The sequence below is a fragment of the Podarcis liolepis genome, assembly GCF_965112155.1.
Source record: "Podarcis liolepis genome assembly, chromosome: 7".
Lineage (NCBI taxonomy): Eukaryota > Metazoa > Chordata > Lepidosauria > Squamata > Lacertidae > Podarcis > Podarcis liolepis.
In genome coordinates this window covers 6,940,928-6,966,955 of record NC_139561.1, presented here as the reverse complement: position 1 = coordinate 6,966,955, position 26,028 = coordinate 6,940,928, and the positions used below count along the sequence as shown (strand labels likewise).

The 26,028-nt window shown below is 46.5% G+C and overlaps 1 protein-coding gene across 1 annotated transcript in view; it reads left to right on the top strand.

Annotated features, from left to right (window-relative positions):
• Nucleotides 1–26,028, top strand: part of XPO7 (exportin 7) — a 53,506-nt gene that overhangs the window by 9,823 nt on the left and 17,655 nt on the right. Inside the window, exons 2-16 of the mRNA XM_083514169.1 lie at nt 4,002–4,148; nt 5,330–5,423; nt 10,189–10,355; nt 10,762–10,827; nt 11,573–11,677; nt 13,061–13,226; nt 16,418–16,491; nt 16,755–16,874; nt 18,142–18,288; nt 19,637–19,809; nt 20,717–20,910; nt 22,116–22,221; nt 23,414–23,549; nt 24,701–24,774; nt 25,600–25,680. Coding sequence (XP_083370295.1) covers nt 4,002–4,148; nt 5,330–5,423; nt 10,189–10,355; nt 10,762–10,827; nt 11,573–11,677; nt 13,061–13,226; nt 16,418–16,491; nt 16,755–16,874; nt 18,142–18,288; nt 19,637–19,809; nt 20,717–20,910; nt 22,116–22,221; nt 23,414–23,549; nt 24,701–24,774; nt 25,600–25,680 — 1,850 coding nt within the window. The remainder of the gene's footprint in view (nt 1–4,001; nt 4,149–5,329; nt 5,424–10,188; nt 10,356–10,761; nt 10,828–11,572; nt 11,678–13,060; nt 13,227–16,417; nt 16,492–16,754; nt 16,875–18,141; nt 18,289–19,636; nt 19,810–20,716; nt 20,911–22,115; nt 22,222–23,413; nt 23,550–24,700; nt 24,775–25,599; nt 25,681–26,028) is intronic.

The window sequence follows — 26,028 nt, the reverse complement described above, 5'->3', positions numbered from 1 at the left end:
AGCGTCCTGTTCTCACAGTGGCCAACTAGATGCCCCAATGGGAGATTTGTAAGCAGGACCTGACCACAAGAGGACCTTCTTGCTGTTGTGGTTTTCAGCAGCTGGTGTGCAGAAGTATAGCTGCCTCCAACAGTTGTTCTGGATCACAGGCCCCAAGGAGTGGTTTGATGGAGGGACACCAAAGAAGGATGTCAAAAACACCAGGATGGCCAGTCATAGTTCTTTATTTAAACTTCGTAAAATTTGTAAACAGTGTGCAAAGCCCTACAGTGAGGGTTTGTCATGACTTCTTTGCACCCAAGCAAACATGTATACATCTTTTATTCACAAAGCAGCTTATATCAGTTTACCCAGAACCTCCCATCACACCTGGTCCATGAGGCCATAGGTGGCAGCTATCCAAAGCTTCTCCCCTGTCTGGGCCTAGAGCCCAGCATCCCAAGTCCTACAGATAAGTACAGCATCAAAGAAAGCAAATTAGCATACAGTGGTACCTCGGGTTACAGACGCTTCAGGTTACAGACTCCGCTAACCCAGAAATAGTACCTCAGGTTAAGAACTTTGCTTCAGGATGAGAACAGAAATTGTGCGGCGGTGGCAGCGGAAGGCCCCATTATCTAAAGTGGTACCTCAGGTTAAGACCAGTTTCAGGTTAAGAACAGACCTCCAGAACGAATTAAGTTCTTAACCCGAGGTACCACTGTATATCAAAGCAAGTGACTATAAACATATATATATATGAGCTCATTCTTGCAACAACTACCAATTAGTTTGGGGTTATCTTGATTACCAAGATGGCACTTGCAGGCCTTCTGGAACATTTCGCCTTTGGTTCAACACATCTGTGAAGGCAAAATATAGCCATTATAGACCAGTAGCTATGGATAGCTCTCTTCTCCAGTATGAGTCTGCCCATTCCTTGTTCCTACACCCCAGTTTGATCCTTCTCTTGCACTCCATTCTCTTCTTCTGACCTTTAGACAAGAGGAGAGCCTGCTAGATCAGCCCAATGGCTCATCTTGTCCAGGATCCTGTTCTCACAGTGGCTGGTGAGATCCCCGTGGGAAGCCACAAGCAGGATTCTCCCACAAGAGCACTCTCCCCTCCTGTGGTTGCCGGCAACTGGTATTTGGAAGCATTGCTGCATCCAGCTGTTGAACATCTGGAGGCTGCAATGCTTCTGAATACCAGTGGCATGCCACCTGAAGCCTAACTTATTAATTGGCTCGTGGCAGCATCTGCACATTCCCTCTCCCGCTGTTTTCCGTGTCTTGCTTTGCTTCTAGACCTGGCTTCTAGCTGCCTATCTCAACTCTCAACTGGTGGAATCCCAGAGTTCATTTTGCTGCCTGTGTGGAGATTCCACATTCCAACGCACATGCAGTCTTGAAGGCTTCTCCAGCCGTCCTTCCCAGTAGGAGGCATTGACCTTTTTCTGTGTGCTGTTAGTTCCTCAAAATCCTCCTGAGCTCGGCTACTTGTCTCAAGATGTGACAGACCTGCTGAGTCTGCCATGTTTTGGGATGTCAATGCAAAATAAATAGTGGGCAGGGCACAGGGGAGTCTTCTAGCACTGCTTGTTGATGCCTTGGAACAAAAACCGGTTGACATCTGCATAAAACCCCAGACAATACAAGGCATTTGGTTTTTCATCCCCTGGCTTTCAGAACCAGCATTTCAGAAATAAATTTATGCTGTGCAGCTTCAGGAATTGAGCACATTTTGAAAAAAAATGTCTAGACTTTTAAAGTGTCAGGCTCCTGGGAATTAACATTGAGGATTGCTGTTACAAATGAAATGTAAGCACATAATGAGGATGGGTGTTAGAGAGTGAAATAGACCCAAATGCTGGTGCATATATAGAAACAACCTACGCCCTTTTTCTCTGTAGCAGACAACCCTGTATAATGTACCAATCATTCTTGGCACTCTTGATGTTTAATGTACAGAACCAATGTGTGTTGGAAATTCTCATTTGTTGATATCAACAGATGTTAGAATTCCTCAGTCATAGTAAATCTTGGCATGTTTGAAGTACTTTTGCGTTCCAGGCCGTTGATCTTCAAATATCTTAGATCAGCGGTGTCCAAACTTTTTTCAAAGAGGGCCAGATTTGATGAAGTGAAGGGCCGCGAGGGCTGGCCAAAGGGCCTTTTTTAGGACTGAAGTTGTTATTTCCAGATTAAACCAACCGACAGGCTGAATTAGGCCCCCGAAACAGACTTTGCCCATGCCTGCCTTAGATGATTTATTTCCTCATGGGCATAAAGTTTATAAATAGTATTGTGCAACATAATGTGAATTAGATTTTGGGAATCACTAAGGAAACTGTGTTCCACAACATACATGGAGAAGAGAACCACGTTGATTCCATTGCCAATCATTTCCTTAAAGGTAGAGAACTTGTCTCTTTTATACATTCTTTGTTGTTTTCTCCCATCTTTTCTTTTAAACCTGTTTGGGAGACGGATCTTAGAAGAGCAGTGGATAATGTGCAGTGGAGGAAACCATGTCTCGCTCCCCCATTTAAATCTGCCTCCGCAAATATCCAAGAAAAATCTTTTTAAAATAGCCCATCAGTAGTTCTTTACATATAACTAGAGTCAGTTCTCCTGTGTATTGGAGGAGATGTAACAAAAAAAGACCCTGTTCACACATGTGGCATCTTACAAGTGTGTGCACAACTTTTGGGTAGAGTTCATGAAGGACTTTTCTGAAATAATAGGTGTGCTGGTGCCTTTAGACCCCAAACTGTGTCTTCTATCAATTTCTGATAAATCAAATATGGACTTAATATATAAAACACTTTTTTTTTGTTCATAACTGCTTGTTTGACCATATTTCAGGGCTGGAAGGAATCCTGGTTTTTCTTTAATCATTTGATTCAACAAAGTAAAGTTTATTCTCATTTCTGAGAAATGAAGTTATAAATTGAGGGTATCTTGGGGTTCACCTAAGCCTATGGATTTTGCCTCCGTTAGGTGGCCATTTGTTATTTAATATGACAGGCCAATCATGGCGGTGGCAAATCCTGATGAAATGTAGCGTTGCTTGGTATTCATAACATTTGTCTTGAACTCTCTCTGTATCAGGTTGGCTTTTGGTGTAACATCTAAATCAATGTGTACTTGAGAATGTACCTTATTTTATGAGGTAATGGATGTGTGGGGAGGTTGGTACTTTCCTCCCCTTTATTTAATTTCATATTTTCTACTGGATTGTTACTTCACTGTCATGATAAAGTCTTGGAAAATTAAATGGTAAATGGCTATCTAAAAATGGTCAAATGCAGTGAATTAGTAGAATGAGAACTGTGAAGCCTCAGTACTTAGACACAATTCTCCATTTTTTAAACAACTTACACAAATTAAATATTTGGCTTATTCAGGTTCAGATTGTGTGTCCGGGCCTACACACATGGTTGGCAGAACTACCTAAAGGAGCCCACTGAACTGGAGGCCTTGGAAGTCCTGATCCCAGGACGGAGTTGGTATTTAATGTGGTGGTGGTATTTAGAAGAGTCTCTGGGCTATGTGAGTTTGGAAACAGGGTTCCTTCCAGGTTTCCCTTTGAATTGCTATTACAGTGGTACCTCGGATTGCAGACGGAATCCGTTCCAGAGCTTTGGTCGGATCCTGAGGTTTCCGCAACCAGAGGGACCGCTTCTGCGCATGTGCTCGCAGCGAAACCCGGAAAAATATTTCCGGATTTGCCACATCCATATCCCGAAGGATACGTAACCGGAGGTGAACGTAAGTAGAGGTACCACTGTGCTTTCAAAGGGCTGGAATAGGAGAATGAAAATCTGGTGTTTGCTTCCTATAAGGTGGCAACACAGTTCTTTTAGAGTGTGGTTTTCATCCCCAAGCAAAATGTCAGGGTTTCAAGATTTGTGTTTCGCTTCCCCATGGCTGCATTTTTACTAGCAGGTGCCCTTAAAGGGAAGTCCCACCAGAAATGTAAAATAAAATAATCAAGCTCTCCTCTTTGGTTTGTTACAGAGTCTAGCCCAGCTAGAGAACCTGTGCAAGCAACTGTATGAGACAACCGACACCACAACACGGCTCCAGGCGGAGAAAGCCTTGGTTGAGTTTACCAACAGTCCGGACTGCTTGAACAAGTGCCAGCTTCTCCTTGAAAGAGGGAGTGTACGTAGGCAGAGAAACCCACCACCCTGCTTTCAAACCACCTAAAGTGTTCTCTGGGTATTTGCCTGAGCTCATGGCTTGGTACAGAAAAGCCCTGCAGGGATCCTGCTGGTGTGTTCTCTCCTCTGCTCTGCTTACAGCCATGAACTTGAGAACTGATCACTATTGGGTCTCCTTCTGCTTTCTTTTGGAGTAATTTGCACAGAACACCTTGGCCCTTTCTCAGGGCTTTCTATTTAAAATACCTTCTAAAGCACTATAAAAGAAGTTGAGTGGAACTATTTCAGAATTAATGTGGTCCACTCTTGAATGATAGTTCATAAGATTCATTGCAGACCAGCATGAGAATTGAGACACCTCCAGCAGACTTCCACAGTTCCTAGCCTTGAACACCTCCTGTGATAAATCCTTGTGCTCTTCTTACACATTCTTTCCTCCAGTATACACGACGGTCTTTCCTGTGAATGCATCTGAGGATCAGACCCTCCTGTCTGTCATGGACTGGCTGAATGCAGAGGAATGGTGGAAGGCACCAGCTGGGGTACACCCAAGGAAAGAGAGGGCTCAGAGACACGGGATTGGTGGTGGGATGACATTGAATGGTCAGAGGGAGAAGAGGGAGCGGACTAGGAGGAGGAGGAGGTGTCAGAAGCTGAAGTGGTAACGGTTTAGTGAACAGGAAGAAGCTGTGACAGAGAGCAGTCCAGAATCGGGCAGAAGCAGAGGCTGGAGAGGAGGGGGACTAAGACACCCAGATGAGGCAGGGAGTCTTCCGCCCAGGTCTCCTAGAACCCATAGAGGTATGAAGAGGCTGGAGCAAAGACAGACAAGGCGAATAAGTCTCAGGTTGCTTGGGAAGGACCGGGGGGGGGGGGAGAGATTTAGAGAGCTGTGGGAAGGTGGGGACCTGCAGTCCTCACTACTGCCTCATTGGGACAAGGCCTACTGGGAAGATTTGCTGTGTTCACTAGGCCTGAGCTGCTTTCATTTCTTTGAATACAGAGTTTACTTCACTGACATTTTGTAAATTACTGCTGACCGGCTCCCAGTTCATGCCTTAACACTGCATCACCAGTGTGAACATACTTGCATCCTTGACCTTTGACAATCACTTGGGAAGCTTTGTCCTGCCCTGTTTTTGCCTGCAATTTAACCATTTGCTTTCTGTTTGTGTTTTACAGTCATCTTACTCCCAGTTATTGGCAGCTACATGCCTTACGAAACTGGTGTCACGCACAAACAACCCTTTGCCCTTGGAACAGCGAATAGATATACGTAAGTAGAAGAAGAGAGCCAGCATGCCCAAGACCAAAATCATTTACATGAGGAGTTTATAATTTGCCCATGGTATTAAAAGAGGACGCCAAAATCTGCAGTTGGGCAAACCAAAACATCAAAAACGTGCAGCAAGCTTTTGAGTTCTCCTGAGCTTTTCATCAAACAAGATGTTACACAGGGGAGAAAAGTGAGGAGAAAAAGGGTACAGTGGTGCCTCGCAAGACGGAAAACTCGCTAGACAAAAGAGTTTTCCATTTTGGAGGTGCTTCGCAAAACGAATTTCCTATGGGCTTGCTTCGCAAGACGACAATGCCTTGCGAGTTCCTGCGGGTTTTTTTCCTCCCCCCCTTTTCTAAGCCGCTAAACTGCTTATCAGCTGATCCGATCAGCAGATAAGCCGCTAATAGCGCTAATCCGCTAATCCGTCAATGGGCTTGCTTCGCAAGACGAAAAAACTGCTAGACGAAGAGAATCACAGAACGGATTCTTTTCGTCTTGCGAGGCACCACTGTACAAGCACAAGGCTGATGTTGTAGCATTAAGATCAGCTTGTAGGCCCAGGTCCAAGATAGTGGTGACTAGCTGAATAAGTCTCTCCCGGGTGTTGCAGATACTAGGTTGCACACCTAGGATTCTGGGATAAAGAAACAGTGGCTGCTCCTCATCACTAAGAAACTGACGTTGGGCGTGTAATCCAAACCAGTGGTGATAAACCTTTGGCCTTCCATATGTTCTTGTACTACAGTTCCCATCGGCTCCATTGATCCCAATGGTCAGGGATGATGGGGTTTGTTGTAGTATAGCAGCATCTGGAAGGCTGCAGGTTCCCCCTCCCAAATCTTAAATGAAGCACGCATGTTCCCAAGCAGAACATCTAAACTTCAGTTTATCTGAGAGAGGGGTCAGCCAATGTTACATCATCCCCAAATCTGAAGTGTGTAACCTGCTAAGTGTAGCACTTGGGAGGGACTTATTCAGCCTTAATTTCTGGTTTGGGGCCGAGAAAGGAAGCTGACATTGGTGTCTCAACAAAAGCCTGATTTATGCATTTTATCCCGTGATCTGTGTAGCATCTTATCCGATGAAGAGTTCTGGAGAGTCGTTCATGGAGTTCAGTCGATTATGCTTGGCACAATCCTGTGACAACTGGCTGGTCCTAATAACAGTATTGCCAAACTGGCTTTTGGAGTTTTTCTTATAGACCAAGGCAGCTACCTTTCACTTTTTAAACTTTCGAGAGTGCTCTATACATTTTTTGAATGCTAGCCTTCAGTAACTGTAACAACTATTCAGTCATTTAGTGGCACGATGCTTAATCACCATGCTGCTAGTATGTGACCTTTTATGGCAAAGTTGCACATTGGTTAAAATAACAAAGTAAGTAAAGAATATCAGACTTCTCACTATTATCAAGTATAGTTCCAGATATGTCAGGCTTGTGACAAGTGTTGTCTTGAAAATGACAATTCCCCTGTATATGTCATTAAAAAAATGCCAAATTATATAATAAGTGTTTGGAGGTTCTAGTCCTTATCAAATTATGCATAATTTTCTCCTATTATAGCTATATTCCAGAGTGAGTGGTACCAAGTGATCACTGAAAAAAATTGGGCTGTTTTCTATTGAGTTGCAATTACCATTTGTGCTGCCAAGATCATATATGAGGCCAATTATTTTAAATCTTCCATACTTCAGGATGCATTTTGTCAAAACTGCAATTGCATGTGGCATGTTTTTCCAAAGGAGTTATGGGCTGGCTTTGTCTTATTACATAATTCTTTAAAACACGTTTACCTTTCCTTCCCTTAAGAAGCCCAATGCAACCTGCTAATGTAAACTGAAACAGTCACTTGTCAAACTTTTTAAAATGGTTAACTATTATTAAGTCCAATAAGCCACCCGTACAGTGTTTAAACAGCCTAGAAACACAAGCAGCCATTTGAAAATAATTTAACCACAACAATTACGTACAGTACAATTGCATCTTACGTGGAGGCTCAATTCCTAGGGTTCCACATATACTCAAAAATTGTATATGCCCAAGCCCTTGGAACCCTTAACCCCACAAGCACATAGTGACCCATGTGGACCTGGCAGAAAAATAGCTTTTAAACTCTCTTCCTTGCTTGGAGGGCAAGGGCTACTTAGTGCACTAACTCCAGCAGGCTAAAGATGCTTGCACAAAATCTCGTAGGAACTCTGATGTCCCCACGAGATCTCGCAAGAGCATCATCCCAGAACCAGTGTGCCAAGAGGGCCTTACCCCACAAGCAAGGGGGAGAGCTTAAAATCTGTGCTTGGAAACTCCAAGTGGACCCAGCACTAAAAGCGCTTTAAAGCTCTCTGCCCTTGCTTGCATGTAACTTGCTAAGTTTCAACCAGGCAGCCTTCAACTACGTGAGGTTGAAATCACACAAGTTAAATATGCACAAGTACAGTCATACCTTGGTTTTCGAACAGCTTAGTTCTCGAACGTCTTGGCTCCCGAACACCGCAAACCTGGAAGTGACTGTTCCTGTTTGCAAACTATTTTTGGAAGCCGAACATCCAATGGGACTTCCTGTTGCCTGCAGGAGTTTCCTGCAGCCAGTCAGAAGCCGTGCTTTGGTTTCCAAACATTTTGGAAGTCGAATGGACTTTTGGAACGGATTCTGATCGATTTCCAAGGTACAACTGTACAGTGGATGCTCGGGTTGCGAACATGATCCGTACAGGAGGCACGTTCGCAAGCCGTGACCCACGCGTCTGCGCATGCATGGGTCGCAATTCGACGCTTCTGCGCAAGCGCCGAAACCCAGAAGTAACCCGTTCCGGTACTTCCGGGTTCGGCACGGTGCGCAACACAAAATTGCGCAACCCAAAGTATCTGTAACCCAAGGTATGACTGTACTTCAAAAAGGGACCAAGCCTTTACAGTGGTGCCCCGCAAGACGAAATTAATTCGTTCCGCAATTTTTGTTGTTTAGCGAATTTTTCGTCTTGCGAAGCACGAAATCCCATAGGAATGCATTGAAAATCAATTAATGCGTTCCTATGGTCAAAAAAAGTCCAAACAAAGCCAAATTTGGTACAACAACAGTTTATTAACTGCTCTTTAAAGTCACACATACTGTAAAGAGCAGTTCAAAAATTTAAGGGAAAATAAATTAACTTTATAAACAAAACATGTCTTTGTTTTTAGTCAAAGAAAAAAAGTCGCGAGACGTTTTCGTCTTGCGAAGCAAGCCCATAGGGGAAATTCGTCTTGCGAGGCAAATCGCGAACGGAAAAACCTTTCGTCTAGCGAGTTTTTTGTCTTGCGAGGCATTCGTCTTGCGGGGCACCACTGTATAGCCCAAAAGCCTTCCTGAAAAGGAAGATTATGCTCATCCCATGGAAGGCCGCTAGAGGGGGCAAGATGAGTGTCCCTTGTGGAGGAATTGCAGAGCCACTCACAGAGAAGCAACCGGGCAGAAGCCCCACTCTCCCTGGTCCCAACTAAACATATCTCTGGGGCGGTTGATACTCACACAGCAGGGCAGGTCCACACAGGAAAAGGTCATCCTTCGGAAATTCTGGTCCCAAATCATAAAAGGCTTTCAAAGTCATCGCAAGCACTTTGAATTAGGCCCAGAAGCAACTTGGGAAGCCAGCTTGGCTGTGTCAGTAAGGCGGCGGCACGCTTTGTCAAGGCAGTCCCTCTTCAGCAGCCTGGCCATTGTGGAACAATTGTAGCCTCTGAGCCCTTTTCAAAGGCAGCCATACGTAGGGAACTCTTTGTAGTAACCTAAACATAAATGGGTGGTATTCAACTAAGTTTTGCTCAAGTGTATAGATCCACCGAAATTAATGAACATGATTAAGTGAGGTCCATGAATGTCGGTGGGTCGGAGGTTAGTTGAATACTAACCAGTGTATTTATGCATCACCCTGAGCAAGTCTTTCCTCAAGAAACTTGCTTTGAGGTTACTGTAGGTAGATAGAGTAACTTCTGGCTAATGACAGAGAAGTGGACATTTGACCTCAGAAGGGTCTGGATCTTTCCAGAGCCAGATGTTTCCCGCCTCACCATTTCCTTTCCCAACACATTACATATGTGGTGTGGGGTCCTCAACATATAGCAAGTAGCATGTGCATGCCTGTGTAAAAAGGTAAAGGGGCCCCTGACCATTAGGTCCAGTCGTGGCCGACTCTGGGGTTGTGGCGCTCATCTCGCTTTACTGGCTGAGGGAGCCGGAGTACAGCTTCCGGGTCATGTAGCCAGCATGACTAAGCCGCTTCTGGCGAACCAGAGCAGTGCACGGAAACGCCGTTTACCTTCCCGCCGGAGCGGTACCTATTTATCTACTTGCACTTTGACTGCTTTCAAACTGCTAGGTTGGCAGGAGCAGGGACCGAGCACCGGGACCTCACCCCGTCGCGGGCATTCGAACCGCCGACCTTCTGGTCGGCAAGTCCTCGGCTCTCGTGGTTTAACCCACAGCGCCACCCGCGTCCCGCATGCCTGTGTAGAAATTACAATAAATGTCCCACTTACTCCTTGGTTTGATATTATGTAGTCGCCAGGGACACCCAACAGGCACAGCTATAGAAGCATAGAACTGCAGAGAGGGAATGGACATCAAGGGCTATCTAGTCCAAGCCCCTGTGGTGGCTTTTCTGTGTTGCTGCGGCAGGGGGGAAGGTTGTTTCAAAAGGTCAGCTTCAGGAGATGCTTTATTTATCAGTTTTTGGCTCCTGTCTTTGCCATTCTGCTTTATCTGGATGTTTCCATGTCTTTCAGGGAACTACGTGCTCAACTACCTTGCCACCAGACCCAAGCTGGCCACTTTCGTTACGCAGGCACTAATTCAGCTCTACGCCAGGATCACGAAGCTGGGCTGGTTTGACTGTCAGAAAGATGAATATGTTTTCAGAAACGTCATCACTGACGTCACAAGGTTTTTACAGGTTGGCCGTTTCCTCCAGCCCACCCGTCCCACTTGGCGTATGTAGTGGTTTCACCAAGAAGCTTCCCAGGATGCCATCAGACAGTCGCCACCAACCTAACGCTCTCTAGCTGTTTTGGACTGTAATTCCCAGCCAGCAAGGCCATTTGGCACTGGGGCTGATGGAAAACCCTTCAAGGTGGTTTGCGACAATAAATTAAAATAATGAAACACAGTAGTAGAGAGTACCCAAAATATTAAAACAAAAAACCATCAATGCACAGTACAGAATCACTTCTGCCCAAGGGATCTTAATTGTCTCTCTCGCTGTGTGTGTGTGTGTGCGTGTGCGTGTGCAGTAACATTTGTCATCTTGCTGCTTTGACCTCCCTTGTCAATCAGTCTGACTCTGCCTGTTCCTTCTCCAGGACAGTGTAGAACACTGCATCATAGGAGTGACAATCCTGTCTCAGCTAACGAATGAAATTAATCAAGTAAGTGCCTCAGCCTTCGCCAGTAAACTCAGTGTCAACGCTTCTCCTTTGGATTGCTGCTGTATGTTATGCACTGATTTCATGTCCTTTGGTGGTACGAAATTGAGCACTCCCTCCAGAGACTAGTCTCTGCTGCCTCAGGCTTCGTTTACACCTCTTCCCTATCCAGAGACTCAGAAGGGCACTGCTTTCTATGAAAAGCATTAACTGATGGTGACCCAGAGTTCTTCCTCAGCCAAAAGTCCCCATTTCTTCAGTAAGAATGGCAAAGCCACTCTTTGCCAAATTGCAAATAATCACCCTCTTCCTCCAGCTTCTCCTTTCCTGGCATTTAGATGGCTCAGCCTGCCCCCCATGCAAAGGAGACAGACAACCTCAGTCGGGAAACTTGGGCATTCCCTGAATGCTGCCAGGCTGTCACAGTTTTGTTTTTCAGAACTGTAAATGATTAAACGGACTTCTAAGTTCTTAGCTGGGATTCCTGCGTTGCAGGCTGTTAGGCTAGATGGCCTTTGGGTTCCCTTCAAACCCTAGAATTCTATGAAATTAGTGCTGTAGGCGGTTAGCATGCTTTATTTACTGGCAGAGGGCAGTATATGGGGTGTTCTGCTGTTTCGTGTTTTTCCTTTATTAAGATGGTTACTTTGACTCTGCACTCTTTAACAGACTCTTGAGTTCTAATGATCTCTTTCTCTCTCTCTCTCTCTCTCTCTCTCTCTCTTTCCCTGCTCCCCACCCCACCCAGGCAGACACTACACACCCACTGACCAAGCACAGGAAAATAGCCTCTTCATTCCGAGATTCATCTTTGTTTGATATTTTCACTCTCTCGTGCAATTTACTAAAACAGGTGATGTGAGAACAACATTTGGGGGGGTGGAACTTTGGACAGTGTTTTCTTCTGTGGGTTTAGGACCCTGAAATTGCTTCTGTGAAGAATGCTCTGTCAAGCAAACACCTGTGTGGTTTTAAATTAGCTGAGCTGTATTGACGAGAAATTTAGCTGTCCTGAAAAGGGAACTACAGCATAATAATAATAATAATAATAATAATACCTTTATTGCCAATGTACAACCTGTGTACAATGAAATTAACCGAGCCTCCCCCCCCCACTCAATCAATCTCATTGCACTCTGTGTGCTTGTCGCACAACACACCAACCCCAAAAATCAGTTGCATTATATTATTTTCCGTTCAGCAGCTTAACAGCTCACAGATAGAAACTGTTTGTTAGCCTGTTGGTACGACTGATTATACTTCCATATCTCCTGCCCGAGGGTGGAAGATTAAAGAGGTACTGGCCGGGGTGTGAATCGTCCCTGAGAATTTTTCTCGCTCTCCTAAGACAATGATCCCTTGCGATGTCATCTAGCGGACTCAAGGGACAGCCCATGATATCATGGGCTGTGTTCACCACTCTCTGTAAAGACTTTCTGTCCGTGGCTGTCAAGCCAGCATACCACCCTGTGATACAATATGAGAGGAGAAGAAGCAGTGTTGGGTTCAAATCCCCACTTGGCCATGAAGCTCACTGGGCCAGTCACTCACTGGCCTCACTGGCTTGTTGTGGGGGTTAAATGAGGAAGGGGAGAACCGTGTACACCACCTTGGAGGAAATGTGATGTGTGAATGCAATAAATAACAGAAAGAAAGCAGCAGAAAATGAGGGTAGAGAGACACTAAATAAAAGCCATGTCCTTTTACATGGTTTTGTATGTTTTGTAGTATTTTATGCACCGAGACCACCGTTATTTTTGTTTATTATAGTTTAGTAATTCTTTATTGTAATTGATAAGTTAAACTGTATTATTTGCTGATGTTTAATTTTACTGTTTACTATTAAATTTCAATGGATTATTGACTATTGCTTTATTTAAGTTGTTTATTTTAAAGTTATTGTGACTTTTTATATTGGATCAGATTGTTATTATTAGTGTTCAATGTTTTATTATGTTTTTATATGTGTTGGATATAAAACCCAACCAGATGGGCAGGGTATAAATAAATAAATAAAAGCATTATTATTAAAACTGAGCTCCACAGGAAATAAAGCTTTTACTTTTTCTTTTACTGTAAGATTGGGACATTCCAGTGTTTCTGGTAGCGGAGCCCTGAGATGAAACCTTTTTGCTTTCCCACTCCAGGATTCCCTTTTCCTTTAGGCTTGGCAGCTGTCTTGAACTCTGCCCATTAACAGATGTGGTTTTCCATTCTGTTTTTCTTCTTTTGGTAGGCTTCAGGGAAAAACCTGAACCTGAACGATGAAAGCCAGCACGGCCTCCTCATGCAGCTTCTCAAGCTCACACACAACTGCCTAAACTTCGACTTCATTGGTACATCCACAGATGAGTCCTCAGATGACCTTTGCACCGTGCAGATCCCCACCAGCTGGAGATCAGGTAAAGCGCCTTTCTTCCCTGCTCTGGCCCAGCCGTGAGAGGCCTTGGGAAGTGAGCTGTGTGAGTAGCAGGTGTGACTTTGCAAGCTGTGCGCAGTCTTCCCATCCTCTCTGAGTGACCAGAGTGCTGACAGATCCCCAATTCAAGTATTCCTGTGCTGGAGCTGTTGAGAGTTGTACAGTGGTACCTCGGGTTAAGAACTTAATTCGTTCTGGAGGTCTGTTCTTAACCTGAAGCACCACTTTAGCTAATGGGGCCTCCTGCTGCCGCGCCGCGGGAGCACGATTTTTGTTCTCATCCTGAAGCAAAGTTCTTAATCTGAGGTAATATTTCTGGGTTAGCAGAGTCTGTAACCTGAAGCATATGTAACCCGAGGTACCACTGTAGTCCAAAACAGCCAGAGGGCACCAGGTTGGCACAAGTGAAGTGCTTTGAATGCTCCACGCTGTAGCTTGTGTGGATAAAGATGAGTATGGAACTGCACTTCCGGGTTGGCGCCATCGCCGAATGGCGGACTCCCTCCGAGCTCCGGAGGGAGCCTGCTCGGCAGGGGTTGGGTCCTACCGCGTCGGCGACGCGGGGACCCTCAAAAACCACGGGCACGGAGCCCGTGGACATGGTTGACTCGGCGGGCACCGTTAGCGCCCTCCCAACTCGTGAAGGAGCCTTTTTTCATACTTCGGGTTGAAGTTGCTTCAGGTTGAGTGCTTTTGGGTTGCGCTCCGCGGCGACCCAGAAGTAACGGAACGCATTGCCTACGGGTTTCTCCTCTCGCGCATGCGCAGTCAAAATGACGTCATGCGCGGAAACAGCAGCACGCGCCGACACGGGTTGTGTTTACTTCAGGATGCGAACGGGGCTCTGGAACGGATACCATTCGTATCCAGAGGTACCACTGTACTTACTTTCCTCTTCCCTCCCTGTCCCCTTTCCCTTCCATGTGGTGAATGAATGGATGGATGTTTAGTGCAACTTTTACCATCCTGGTGCCTCCTCTAGGTTTTGGACTGACACTCGCATTGACCGCAACTGGCCCGCAATGTAGTGGGGGCAGTGTTGGGAGCACAGCCCCACATGCTGAGGTTGATGGGAATTGTAGTCCCAAACGTACTGAGTGCACCAGGTTGAAGAGGGCTAGTTTAGTAGAAGCTTCGAAAACAAGAAGCATAAGATGGCACTTTTACACAAGGCTGTACTTGATAGTTGCTACTCGGTTCATGCCGATTAAAAAAATTCTCTCCAGAATGACCGCCTCCCTCAATGGGGAACCAGCATGGGGTGGGGGGAACCTTTCAGCAGAAACATTCTGCAAATAACATTGGTTTTCTTTTCGTTGTTGTCTTAGAAAGAAAACAGTTTGCTTCTGCATGCTAGGTTCATTCAGCAGCAGCAGCAGCTGAATATTAGAGAATTTTCTTAATGTTTGTACAGTGGTATCTCTGGTTGCGAACGGGATCCGTTCCGGAGGCCCATTCGCAACATGAAAAGACCGCAACCTGAAGCGCCGTATCTGCGCTGGTGTGTGGCATGATTTGGTGCTTATGCGCAAAGCGTGATTTAGCACTACTGCGCATGTGCGAGCAGTGAAACCCGGAAGTAACCCTTTCTGGTACTACTGGGTCGCCGCGGGACGTAACCTGAAAAAATGTAACATGAAGCAAACATAACATGAGGTATGACTATATTGAAGTCTGAAAGCTCTGTGTTTCCACTCTCAGCTCTGGGTGGGCGGTGATGTTTAAAATTTCTATACCATCTTCATTCGAGGATCACAGGGCTGTTTACAATAGGAAAACACAGAAATACACCCCACAGTAACAAACAAAAACACACACAGTTTAAAAGGCCATGGTTTGTTTAATGAGGCAAAGGTCTGGGAGTAGAGGAATGTTTTTGCCTGGTGCCTGAAGATACGTAACAAATATAGCAGGCAAGCTTCCCTAGGGAAAGCATTCCACATGCAGGGAACCACTTTTTATGTATGGATAACTCCTGCTTTGCTTCCTTGTGACAGATCAGCTTTAAGTCAGAGCCTCATTTCGCACTGAATTTAAGCCAAGTTATTTGTGACATGAGAAGAACCACTCATGGATCTCCTGAGGTCTTTCAGCATCTTTAAAAGCTGTTGAGAGTGGGGATTGGGGCCGTGGTGCTGCAGATTGGCCTCCAGTTTTAGAATCTTAGAGTTGGAAGGCCTTCTAGTCCAACGCCCTGCAATGCAGGAATCTTATAATCTTATAATCATAGAATCATAGAGTTGGAAGAGACCACAAGGGCCATCGAGTCCAACCCCCTGCCAAGCAGGAAACACCATCAGAGCACTCCTGACATATGGTTGTCAAGCCTCTGCTTAAAGACCTCCAAAGTCGGAGACTCCACCACACTCCTTGGCAGCAAATTCCACTGTCGAACAGCTCTTACTGTCAGGAAGTTCTTCCTAATGTTTAGGTGGAATCTTCTTTCTTGTAGTTTGGATCCATTGCTCTGTGTCAGCTTCTCTGGAGCAGCAGAAAACAACCTTTCTCCCTCCTCTATGTGACATCCTTTTATATATTCGAACATGGCTATCATATCACCCCTTAACCTCCTCTTCTCCAGGCTAAACATGCCCAGCTCCCTTAGCCGTTCCTCATAAGGCAGCGTTTCCAGGCCTTTGACCATTTTGGTTGCCCTCTTCTGGACACGTTCCAGTTTGTCAGTGTCCTTCTTGAACTGTGGTGCCCAGAACTGGACACAGTACTCCAGGTGAGGTCTGGCCAGAGCAGAATACAGTGGCACTATTACTTCCCTTGATCTAGATGCTATACTCCTATTGATGCAGCCCAGAATTGCATTGGCTTTTTTAGCTGCCGCGTCACACTGTTGGCTCATGTCAAGTTTGTGGTCAACCAAGACTCCTAGATCCTTTTCACATGTACTGCTCTCAAGCCAGGTGTCACCCATCTTGTATTTGTGCCTCTCATTTTTTTTGCCCAAGTGCAATACTTTACATTTCTCCCTGTTAAAATTCATCTTGTTTGTTTTTGCCCAGTTCTCTAATGATCATAATGATGGTGAAAAACCCGTCAGCGCCAAGGGTGTTGGTAGGGATGCTGCGCTGAGCAAAGTTGAAGGCCTGAGATAGTCACGAGGGTTGAACCACTTTGCCAGAGTTCGGGTATCCACGGTGATGTGTTGTTTGTTTCTTCCAGCCTTTCTAGATTCCTCAACTTTACAGCTGTTTTTTGACCTGTACCATTCCATCCCTCCTACGTTTTCACCTCTGGTGAGTGTGGCATTCCTGACTTAGTGGGCAGGGGCATATGTTCCAGGGGCATACATCCCATTGAGAAGATTCACATGGTGGGTTTGATCACCCTGTTGGAGATCAGGAGGAAGTTTTTCTCTTCCCCGACCCCTCCACAAAATGGTTACCTGCTGGTTTGCATTGTCTTTCCACAACCTATATGCCAATTCAAGTGTGTATATGGTTTCTATTTTATTCCAGACAACTTACGGTTCTCCCTTTATTCACGCTCCTACCTTTAGGTCTTATCGTGTCTAGTGCAAATTGCCTCTGTACGTAGGTCCCTATTTAACAATGCAGAAAGAGCGAAGTTCCTGTCTCATCTCGTTGATGGTGTCAAGCGAATACTGGAAAACCCTCAGGTGAGTCTGTCAGAACTGTGGATGGGAGTCAACTACCCACGCATATGTGTGTTTTGTCACAAACTGCCTCTTGAAGCTTGGAAACAGTGGAGATCCAAAGGCCCATGGAACTGAGCAACAGGTGGTAAACTAGCTGGCAACCAGGGCAAAGCTTAAGAGGGTGAATAAACACAAAGCTTCATCGTACATGTGGTTAACTTTGGGCAGGCAAAATCAGGGGAAAGAAATAAGTGGCTGTAACTGAGAAAATGAAAATGTCCCAGAATTGAGATCTGTCAGTATGTGAGTGCTTCATACTGAAACCAGCAACATTATGTGGCAAAAGATTTTTTTGGCAAGTCTCTGTGCTGAGCTCTGCAACCTATAGTGCACACACATATGTGTATTGCTGTGTGAACTCTTCAGTATTTTAGTCACTCCTTCCATATCCACTGATAGTGCTCTGCTCTCATTGGACTGTTATGCCAGTTGTTGAAAACCACTGGAGAGTGCTCTTGCACAGGTTTCTGATTGGAACATCTGGTTGGCCATTGTGAAAAGAGGATGCTGGACTATAGACCCAGCAGTCTCTCCTTCTGTTTCCTCTCTCTCCCCCCCCCCCCCACTTCTGCAAACCTTTCCCCCCAGTTGCTGATTCCTTCTTGTGTGTGGACGGTGCCTTTTGTGGTAGGTAAAGGCAGGAACAAGGTCTCTCTTTGTATACTTGTTTGTTCTGCTAGATAAGAAGAAGCTACAAAGAGATGCAGGTCACAAGAACCTCAGCCTACTCCAGGCTTCATAAAGTTCACCCGGCCAGTACCTACCATTCTTGGTGCACAACAGGTTTGAGCAACATTGCTGTGCCCCATCTGAAGACAAGGGCAGCTGTTGACTCCACACAGTGTGCCAGGCTGGTTCACGGTGGTAGGATGCCCACCAACATTGCAGAGCGAGTCAGAGGTCTTAGGTGCTCAGTTATTTAGTGCCTGAACAAATTAGTGTTTCGGATACTGTAATTGATGAGCCCCTGCCACCGGCAGTGTTGGGCTGCTGTTGCCTGGACTCTCAGGTAGACCCATTCATTGTATGCCACAGTGATGAGCCTTCACTAGTCCCCAGCCATGGGAGCAAACGTTTTTTGTGCTGTGCCACACTTTAATGTTGTGAGCTGCCCTGTGATCTTCAGATGGAGGGTGGGATACAAATTAAATAATCAATCAGTCAGTCAGTCAATCCAGTTTACTGATTCCTGTGCCATGACCCATTTCAAAATTTGTTCCTTTCCCAGAGCTTGTCAGACCCAAACAACTACCATGAGTTCTGTCGACTTCTGGCCCGCCTGAAAAGCAATTACCAGCTCGGGGAGCTGGTGAAAGTGGAAAATTACCCTGAGGTCATCCGCCTCATTGCCAACTTCACAGTGACCAGCTTGCAGGTGAGAAGCTGCGTGGTTTGGCACTATGTGGGTGGGTGTTGCGGAGGGAGGGTTTTCAGCAGGGGGAGAGCACCCAAAATCACACTGCAACCTTTGACCTCATTAGGTTGAAACTGAGAGGGGAGTGGTGGGCTCCCCTCTCAGAGTCACCTGCTGTGGGTATATAAGGTGCATAAGGTAATATTGTGCCCCCTGTCATTACGCAGAATTGCCTTGGTTTGTTCCTCGCTGCACCACATTTTAGCTCATTAAGAGCAGAAAACACTTCCAACCGTTCAGACCACAGCAAGGCAAAGCGTACCGTCTGTCAGGGCCACCAGTCTTTGAAACATCTCCTCTCCCCATGTTTGGGAAATGTACTGACGTTAGGTAGCCTGCATGTGAGGGAATTTAAAAAGTGTGTGAAAGGATATTGTTAGGAGAATCTGCTTACTGTATGTTTCTGTAATGTTTGTGTGAGGGGAAATCTCAGCCTTGGACCAGTTTGATAGAAAGTAGACACTGAATTCTTCTTGCTTAACCAGGCATCCAGCTCTGATAATGCAGACATGCTTTTCCTCTGAGAATGTGACTTAATTTCTGTGCATGTGTAAAGCTGAGGTGAGGGAGTGCCTCTGTATAAGCTGCTCTTGTTCTGACCAAATAAAAGCTACCGTAAACGTTGCAACTGGAGTGGTGAATACAGTGGTGCCCCGCAAGACGAATGCCTTGCAAGACGGAAAACTCGCTAGACGAAAGAGTTTTCCGTTTTGGAGGTGCTTTGCAAAACGAATTTCCTATGGGCTTGCTTCGCAAGACGACAATGTCTTGTGAGTTCCTGCTGGTTTTTTCCCCTCCCCCCCTTTTTCTAAGCCGCTAAGCCACTTATCAGCTGATCCGATCAGCAGATAAGCCGCTAATAGCGCTAATCCACTAATCCTTCAATGGGCTTGCTTCGCAAGATGAAAAAACTGCTAGACGAAGACAATCACAGAACGGATTCTTTTCGTCTTGCGAGGCACCACTGTAGAAGAAAATCTGCTACCTTGGCCAGCGTGGCAGAATCTTATTTAATTTTAGAAAAATGGAGGAGCTTCCTTTGTTGTATTCAGGTGCTGAGATGCACAACACCCCCCCCCCCAAAAAAAATAAGGATGTTCAAGGTCCCAAGTACAGACTTTAGGTTCCCCTTTAGAAGCATACAGGTGTCCAAACAGATCTGCAGTGTGCTGCTTACTCTACTTACAAATGTTGGCGGCTGTTTGCTTGAATGGCTCCCATGTCCTTAAGCCCAAAGGCTGGGGGTTGGGGTGGGGGACGCTGGCCAGCCCGCAAGTGGCGTTCTGTTTCCTCCCTTTTGTTCCTGCAGCACTGGGAATTTGCTCCGAACAGCGTTCACTATCTCCTGAGCCTGTGGCAGCGCCTGGCAGCGTCCGTTCCTTACGTCAAAGCCACAGAGCCACACATGCTGGAGACTTACACGCCTGAAGTCACCAAAGCTTACATCACCTCCAGGCTGGAGTCTGTGCACATCATACTGAGGTAAAGGTGCCAAGAGAGGAGTGGAGGGAGAACAGCCTGCACAAACCCTTGTTGGTACCTAAGCAGTTCAGGACCCAGTTATCTGAAGGACCCATGTACCCCTACGTACCTACCCACGCTATAAGCTTGGCCCTGCGGCTGCTGTCCAGTGCACGGGTAAAAGCTGTTAGGTTTGTGAGTACCAGCAGCAGCAGCGCCTTTTCTGTGGTGGCCCCCTAACCCTACAACATCCTTCCCAGGGAAATACACATGATCCCCCTCCCCCTCTCATAGGCCTTTTTTCATTCTGGTCTGTGTTGGGGTGATTTTAGGGTTGCTGTGTTTTAAGAACTTGGTTTTATCTCCTGCATCTGCATGTTTGTTTTTTAAATGCTTTACAACTTGGGGATTTTAATATTGATCTGTTGTTGTAGGAGTTATTACCCACAGAAAAATATGCTGTGGTTATTTATTTACTTATCAGTCTTACTTGTAGCTCCCTCTTATTTGAATGTTCTCAGTCCCAGAGTGGGAAGGAAAGTAAAAAAAAATTAAAAACCATAGAAAAATGATATAGAAAAATTACAAAATCATATCAACAGGACCAATAAACAGCTAAACAATTCTATCATAAGGTAAACAGGTCAAATTGCATGAGCATAAATGAATGAATGAATGAATGAATGAATGAATATATCCAGTTTAACAAAATGTGGGCCTCAGGCTCAAGAGAGCTGCCAGGTAGTGATTTACAGGTGGATTTGCTGGCCTCCTCCAGAGAGTTGCCACAAAACAACAGCATAGTGGGCCTTGCCTTACAGCCTAGAGGTGAGAACTGAGCAGCGTTTTTTGGGAAACAAGCTTGATCCACCTTCTGGGAGCCGCGTTTCACTCTCTCTCCCTGTCTTGCTGCTTGCTCCCCATGCAGAGACGGCTTGGAAGATCCGCTGGACGACACGGGCCTGGTGCAGCAGCAGCTAGACCAGCTGTCCACTATCGGGCGCTGTGAATATGAGAAGACGTGTGCTCTCCTTGTGCAGCTGTTTGACCAGTCAGCTCAGTCCTACCAGGAGCTGTTGCAGAGTGCGACGGCCATCCCTGTGGATGTGGCTGTGCAGGAAGGTGAGGGCCCAGAGATCAGCTGCATCACTCCTGTGCATCACAGCAAAGAAGATTTCGGGGAAAGGGGTTGTATAGGGGGGTGCTGCTGCTTCTTCACCCTTTAGCCAACCCAGTGTCCTTTAAGATTGTGACCCTTTGTGCATATTTTAATTAGTTTGTCATGGGTATTACCTGTGAATTTTTCAGGTTGTAAACTACTTTGAACAGATCTTGGAAAAGGGGACATAAATTGCTTTCCTCCAGAGATTTTGTCAGCAAAGCAGATACGGAATGCGGCAAGAAGGGACTCTGTTTTGCTGCCCCATCTTGCATCATTTGCTGCAAATTATAGTATGTGTTGCAGTAATGGAGCAGTGGAAATGGCAATGGACTTTGGGGCAGTAAGAGAGTAGGTGGCAGGTTTCATCTAAATATCAGAGGAAAGGGGCATTAGAACCTATTAGACGCTGGTTGAAACTGCTGAGGTTAAAGAAAAAAGAATAGCATTTGTTCAAAGGTTGGCTGTGGTTAGGAGGAAGAAGAAATTAAAGTGCTGGCATAATCTGCTATTTAAAACCACTGCTTCTAATAATAATAATAATTATTATTTATTATTTATACCCCACCCATCTGGCTGGGTTTCCCCAGCCACTGGGCGGCTTCCAACAAAACACTAAAATACAATAACCTATTAAACATTTAAAGCTTCCTTAAACAGGGCTGCCCTCTAAAAGTTTGGTAGTTATTTTTCTCTTTGACATCTGGTGGGAGGGCGTTCCACAGGGCGGGTGCCACTACCGAGAAGGCCCTCTGCCTGGTTCCCTGTAACTTGGCTTCTCTCAGTAAGGGAACCGCCGGAAGGCCCTCGGTGCTGCACCTCAGTGTCCGGGCAGAACGATGTGGGTGGAGACGCTTCTTCAGGTGTACTGGACCGAGGCCATTTAGGGCTTTAAAGGTCAGCACCAACACTTTGAATTGTGCTCAGAAACGTACTGGGAGCCAGTGTAGGTCTAACTATAAGAACAGATCAGCAGTGCAACAGATTGTCAGGAAAACAGTAGAAACTCACTCCCTCCTCCCTTTTTTTCAGAAGTACAGTGGTTGAGATATTTTTAGTATGGACTGTAGATGCAAGGGAATCCCATCTTCCCCAATTGTTGGACCTTGATCTTAGCTTTTCAGGGAAACACTTCTGTGGATCAGGACTCTTGCTCTTCTGGTTTCAGGACGCCTGACGTGGCTCGTCTATATCATTGGGGCTGTGATTGGTGGCCGAGTGTCATTTGCCAGCACAGATGAGCAGGACGCAATGGACGGCGAGCTGGTTTGTCGGTAGGAGCCGTTGGATTCCTTAGCAGCCCTGGTTTCTTCTTGCTGAAAACACTAGACTATGGAAAGGGCCATAATGAAGAGCTGTTATCTGGGATGGGTGGCTGGCTGGGTGGGTGGGAGAATTAGTGGCGCAGCTCTGTGGCTGCTCTTACCTTCAGGATTATCACGAGGGCTGTGTACTGCGCAAGTTTGAACTCTGAGGAGCGTCCATTCCAGAATTAGTGGAAGCAGAATAGATTATACAAATCTCCATCTTATTCCACGGAGACTGATTGCACATAGAGAGTTTTCTCTTCCAAATACAAGTTGTGCAAGGGTAGAACATAATTAGGAAAGTGTAGAAAACGCTTCTAAAACAGCAGAAAATGTTGGGTGAGAAGCATTTTGAACTTGACTGAATACTTAAAATTCCACACAGGTCAGGGATCCCTGGGAGTCTTTTAAGCCCTTGTGGTGGATTTCCTTCAATTAATCCACGCCAGTTGCGGCATCCATCTCTGATCACGCATGCATGCTTTTCCTCTGAGATTGTGACTTAATTTTTCCACTTGTGTAAAGTTAATGCACAGGAATGCCACTAGATATGCCTGTGTTGACTCACAAGCCTTTGAACACCACTTTTGTGAGTTCCCAATGGTTGCCGTTGTTCTGACCAAGTAAAAGCTGTTTTAAACACCACAACTGGAGTGTTTAATCAAAGAAAAACCACTACACCCTCTTTGGCTCGAATCCTACATAAAATTTTGGCCAGTGCATTGAGTCATTTTCAGCCTGCAGAGAGCACAGAAGCCTGACTGAATATTCCCTCTGCCCACTGATAGAACTCTTTCTTCTTGCATGCTGCTAGCTGGTGGTTGGACACCAGTGAACTGGAGCAAGTTCTGCGTCTCAGAGGCACCTTCCAGTGGTGACTGTCATGGCCGCAGGCTACCTAACTGCCCTGTGGCTGCATCTTTAGTCTGGTGTCCAGTGACACAAGTGTCTGCCCTGCAGTTAGCCCCCTCTCCTAGTGTCGAAAGTTTGTGCAGAGTTCTGCAGCTCATGCTCTTAATGCCTGCGTTCATCTAACATGGGGTAACAAGAGGCACCTTTCCTCATGGCAGGGGCAATCTCAAACTTGCTGACTAAGTACTGAGCCTCTGTGATGTTGCATGACCTTCAATTCCCACCCCCTCACTTGTTGCCTCTCTAGGGTTCTTCAGCTCATGAACCTAACCGACTCGCGCCTGGCTCAGGCCGGCAATGAGAAGCTTGAGCTTGCCATGCTGAGTTTCTTTGAGCAGTTCCGGAAGATCTACATCGGAGACCAGGTGCAGAAGTCTTCCAAGGTAAATGCCTCCTCGGCCTCCTATGTTTTCGGGCCTACCTGCTCTCATGGCATAATGAAAGGCTCCACCTGCGACTGCTTTTTTTGTGAATTGCTGGCTGTTGGAAGTCGGCCACAGTTAAGGCTAGTGGCCAAAGAAGTCAAATGTTTTCTCTGTACCCAAATCAAGAGGTGCAGGGTGCTTGGAGGAGTTCCAAGTGAATGCAGCTGCCTCCAAATGGGGAATACCGGGGTGAGGTCTGGGCTAGACAGAGGGCAGCATGGCTGTGAAGCCTGAAAGACCCACCCCACAAGCAGCAGGAAAGAAAGCCTGAGCTCTCTATAGCTATTGATGACTACTAGCCACAATAACTCTGCTCTGCCTCCACAGTTAGGCCGAAACACTTCTGAATACCAGTTGCTGGGAAGCACTGGAGGGGAGAGTAGCTCTTGCCTCCAGGTCTGGTCCTGACCGTAAGGATACAGTAATCAGCAAGGGAAACCCACATGACCTGAAAGTGTTGCTGTGCAATGCCAGGTCAATGATGAATAAAACCACTGCCATCCACGACCTGATTGTGGATGGAGGATTTGACCTGGCATGTGTGACAGAGACCTGGTTGGATGAAGCAGATGGGCCTGTCCTTGCCGCTGCTTGCCCACCAGGTTTCTCTTACGCACAGCAACCCAGGTCATGTGGGCGGGGAGGGGGGGTTGCAGTGATTTTTAGGAAGTCACTAGTCTGCACCAGGCGTCCTATTGGGAAGACCCAGTTTTCTGAGTGCATGTTCTGGAAGTTGGGCAATAGGGGCAGTACAGGATTCCTACTGGTGTACTGACCTCCCCGCTGCACCAAGGATTCCCTGCCCGAGCTGCTTCAGGTCGTGGCGGATATGCTCCTGGAGACACCTAGCTTGGTTGTCCTGGGGGATTTTAACATCCATGCCGATGTTAAACCCGAAAGCGCTCAACCTGAAGCACATTCAACCCAAGATATGACTGTATTCTTAAATGATTCTAGGAGGCAGGTGCCATACTAAACAGCCATTGAGTGTTGTGTTTTCTTTTTCCTGACCTGCTAGGCTTCTGTTTCCTCCAGGCACCTGTGGTCTTAAAGGAAAAATAACAATTTCTACTGAAGCCTCTAAGCTTGACTTTGTTTTCCGCTTCTAGCTATATCGGCGGCTCTCGGAGGTCCTCGGGCTGAATGATGAGACCATGGTCCTGAGTGTCTTCATAGGGAAAATGTAAGTGTTCTGACTCCTTGCCAGTTGCACTTGTCCATCATACATCTCTGAAGCCCTTGAGCCTCTGCTGGGATGCTCAGAGAGGAGAGCAGGAACACCTCCCGGCTACAGGCTGAACCTTGGGCCTGAGTTTGGCTGATGGGCTGCTCCAGAGATGCACCTGTCCTCCTCTACACCTTCCCCTACATGAGATTTCTCCTCCCAGCAGCAGTTTTCCCTGGATAGGAACTCACCTGCCTAGGCAGGAGTGAAAAGGCATTCTCCGTTTTGCATGCCAGCCACCTTCCAAGGCAGGACTGTTCTGCCCCTGCCCACCCCCTGGTAGAATTACTTAGTTTTAAATGGTTGAAGGCCTGGGATGAGCCAGTCGAGCTCCTGAGGGGCCAAGGGGGTCAAGCGCTTCCCTCCCTAGCCCCCAGGCCGAATCAGCCCTTGGCTGCCCACCTTGAGGCTTGTGGCTGCTGGGTGAGACTCTTCACAAGGGCTTCTGGAATTCTGCAGCCGGTGGTGGAAGGGGCAGGTTGCCTCACGGCAGAGGGGCATGTTGTCACTGCCGCAGGATTCTCTTGCCCTTGCTGCAGAAATCGGCCCATCAGTGCCACAGCATTCCACGGGCCCTGAGTTTGGGCCAGTGTAGCTTTGGGATCCAAGTAGTGAAGATTATCTGAAGGATAATTTTCTAGTCAACCAAATGTAAGTACTGTGACTTTACGCTGGTCTTTTCTGGCTTGTGTCGTTGTCTGTGGCTTTAGGGGAGGATGGAGATGGGTGAGAGAAAGGAGGGGCAGTCTTGAATCTGAGTGCATTTTTTCTCTCCCCTTCTAGCATCACCAACCTGAAGTACTGGGGGCGGTGTGAGCCGATCACCTCCAAGACACTACAGCTTCTCAACGACCTCTCCATTGGATATCCTTTTCAGCAGACCCCTTCCTTGGGTTGGGGCACCCAACGGACACGTCGTCACAGTTGCATGCAGCTGTCAGGCAAAGCCAGACTTTGGTCTGCCTCAAAATCATCATCCCATTTCTCATTTTGCCCAGAAAAAAAATGGCCCCTACCCCCTAGGCGATTGATTCCAGCTAAGTACTAGGGTTTTGTAGAGAGCCAGTGTGGTGTAGTGGTTAAGAGCAGTAGACTCATAATCTGGTGAACCGGGTTCGATTCCCCGCTCCTCCACATGCAGCTGCTGGGTGACCTTGGGCCAGTCACACTTCTCTGAAGTCTCTCAGCCCCACTCACCTCACAGAGTGTTTG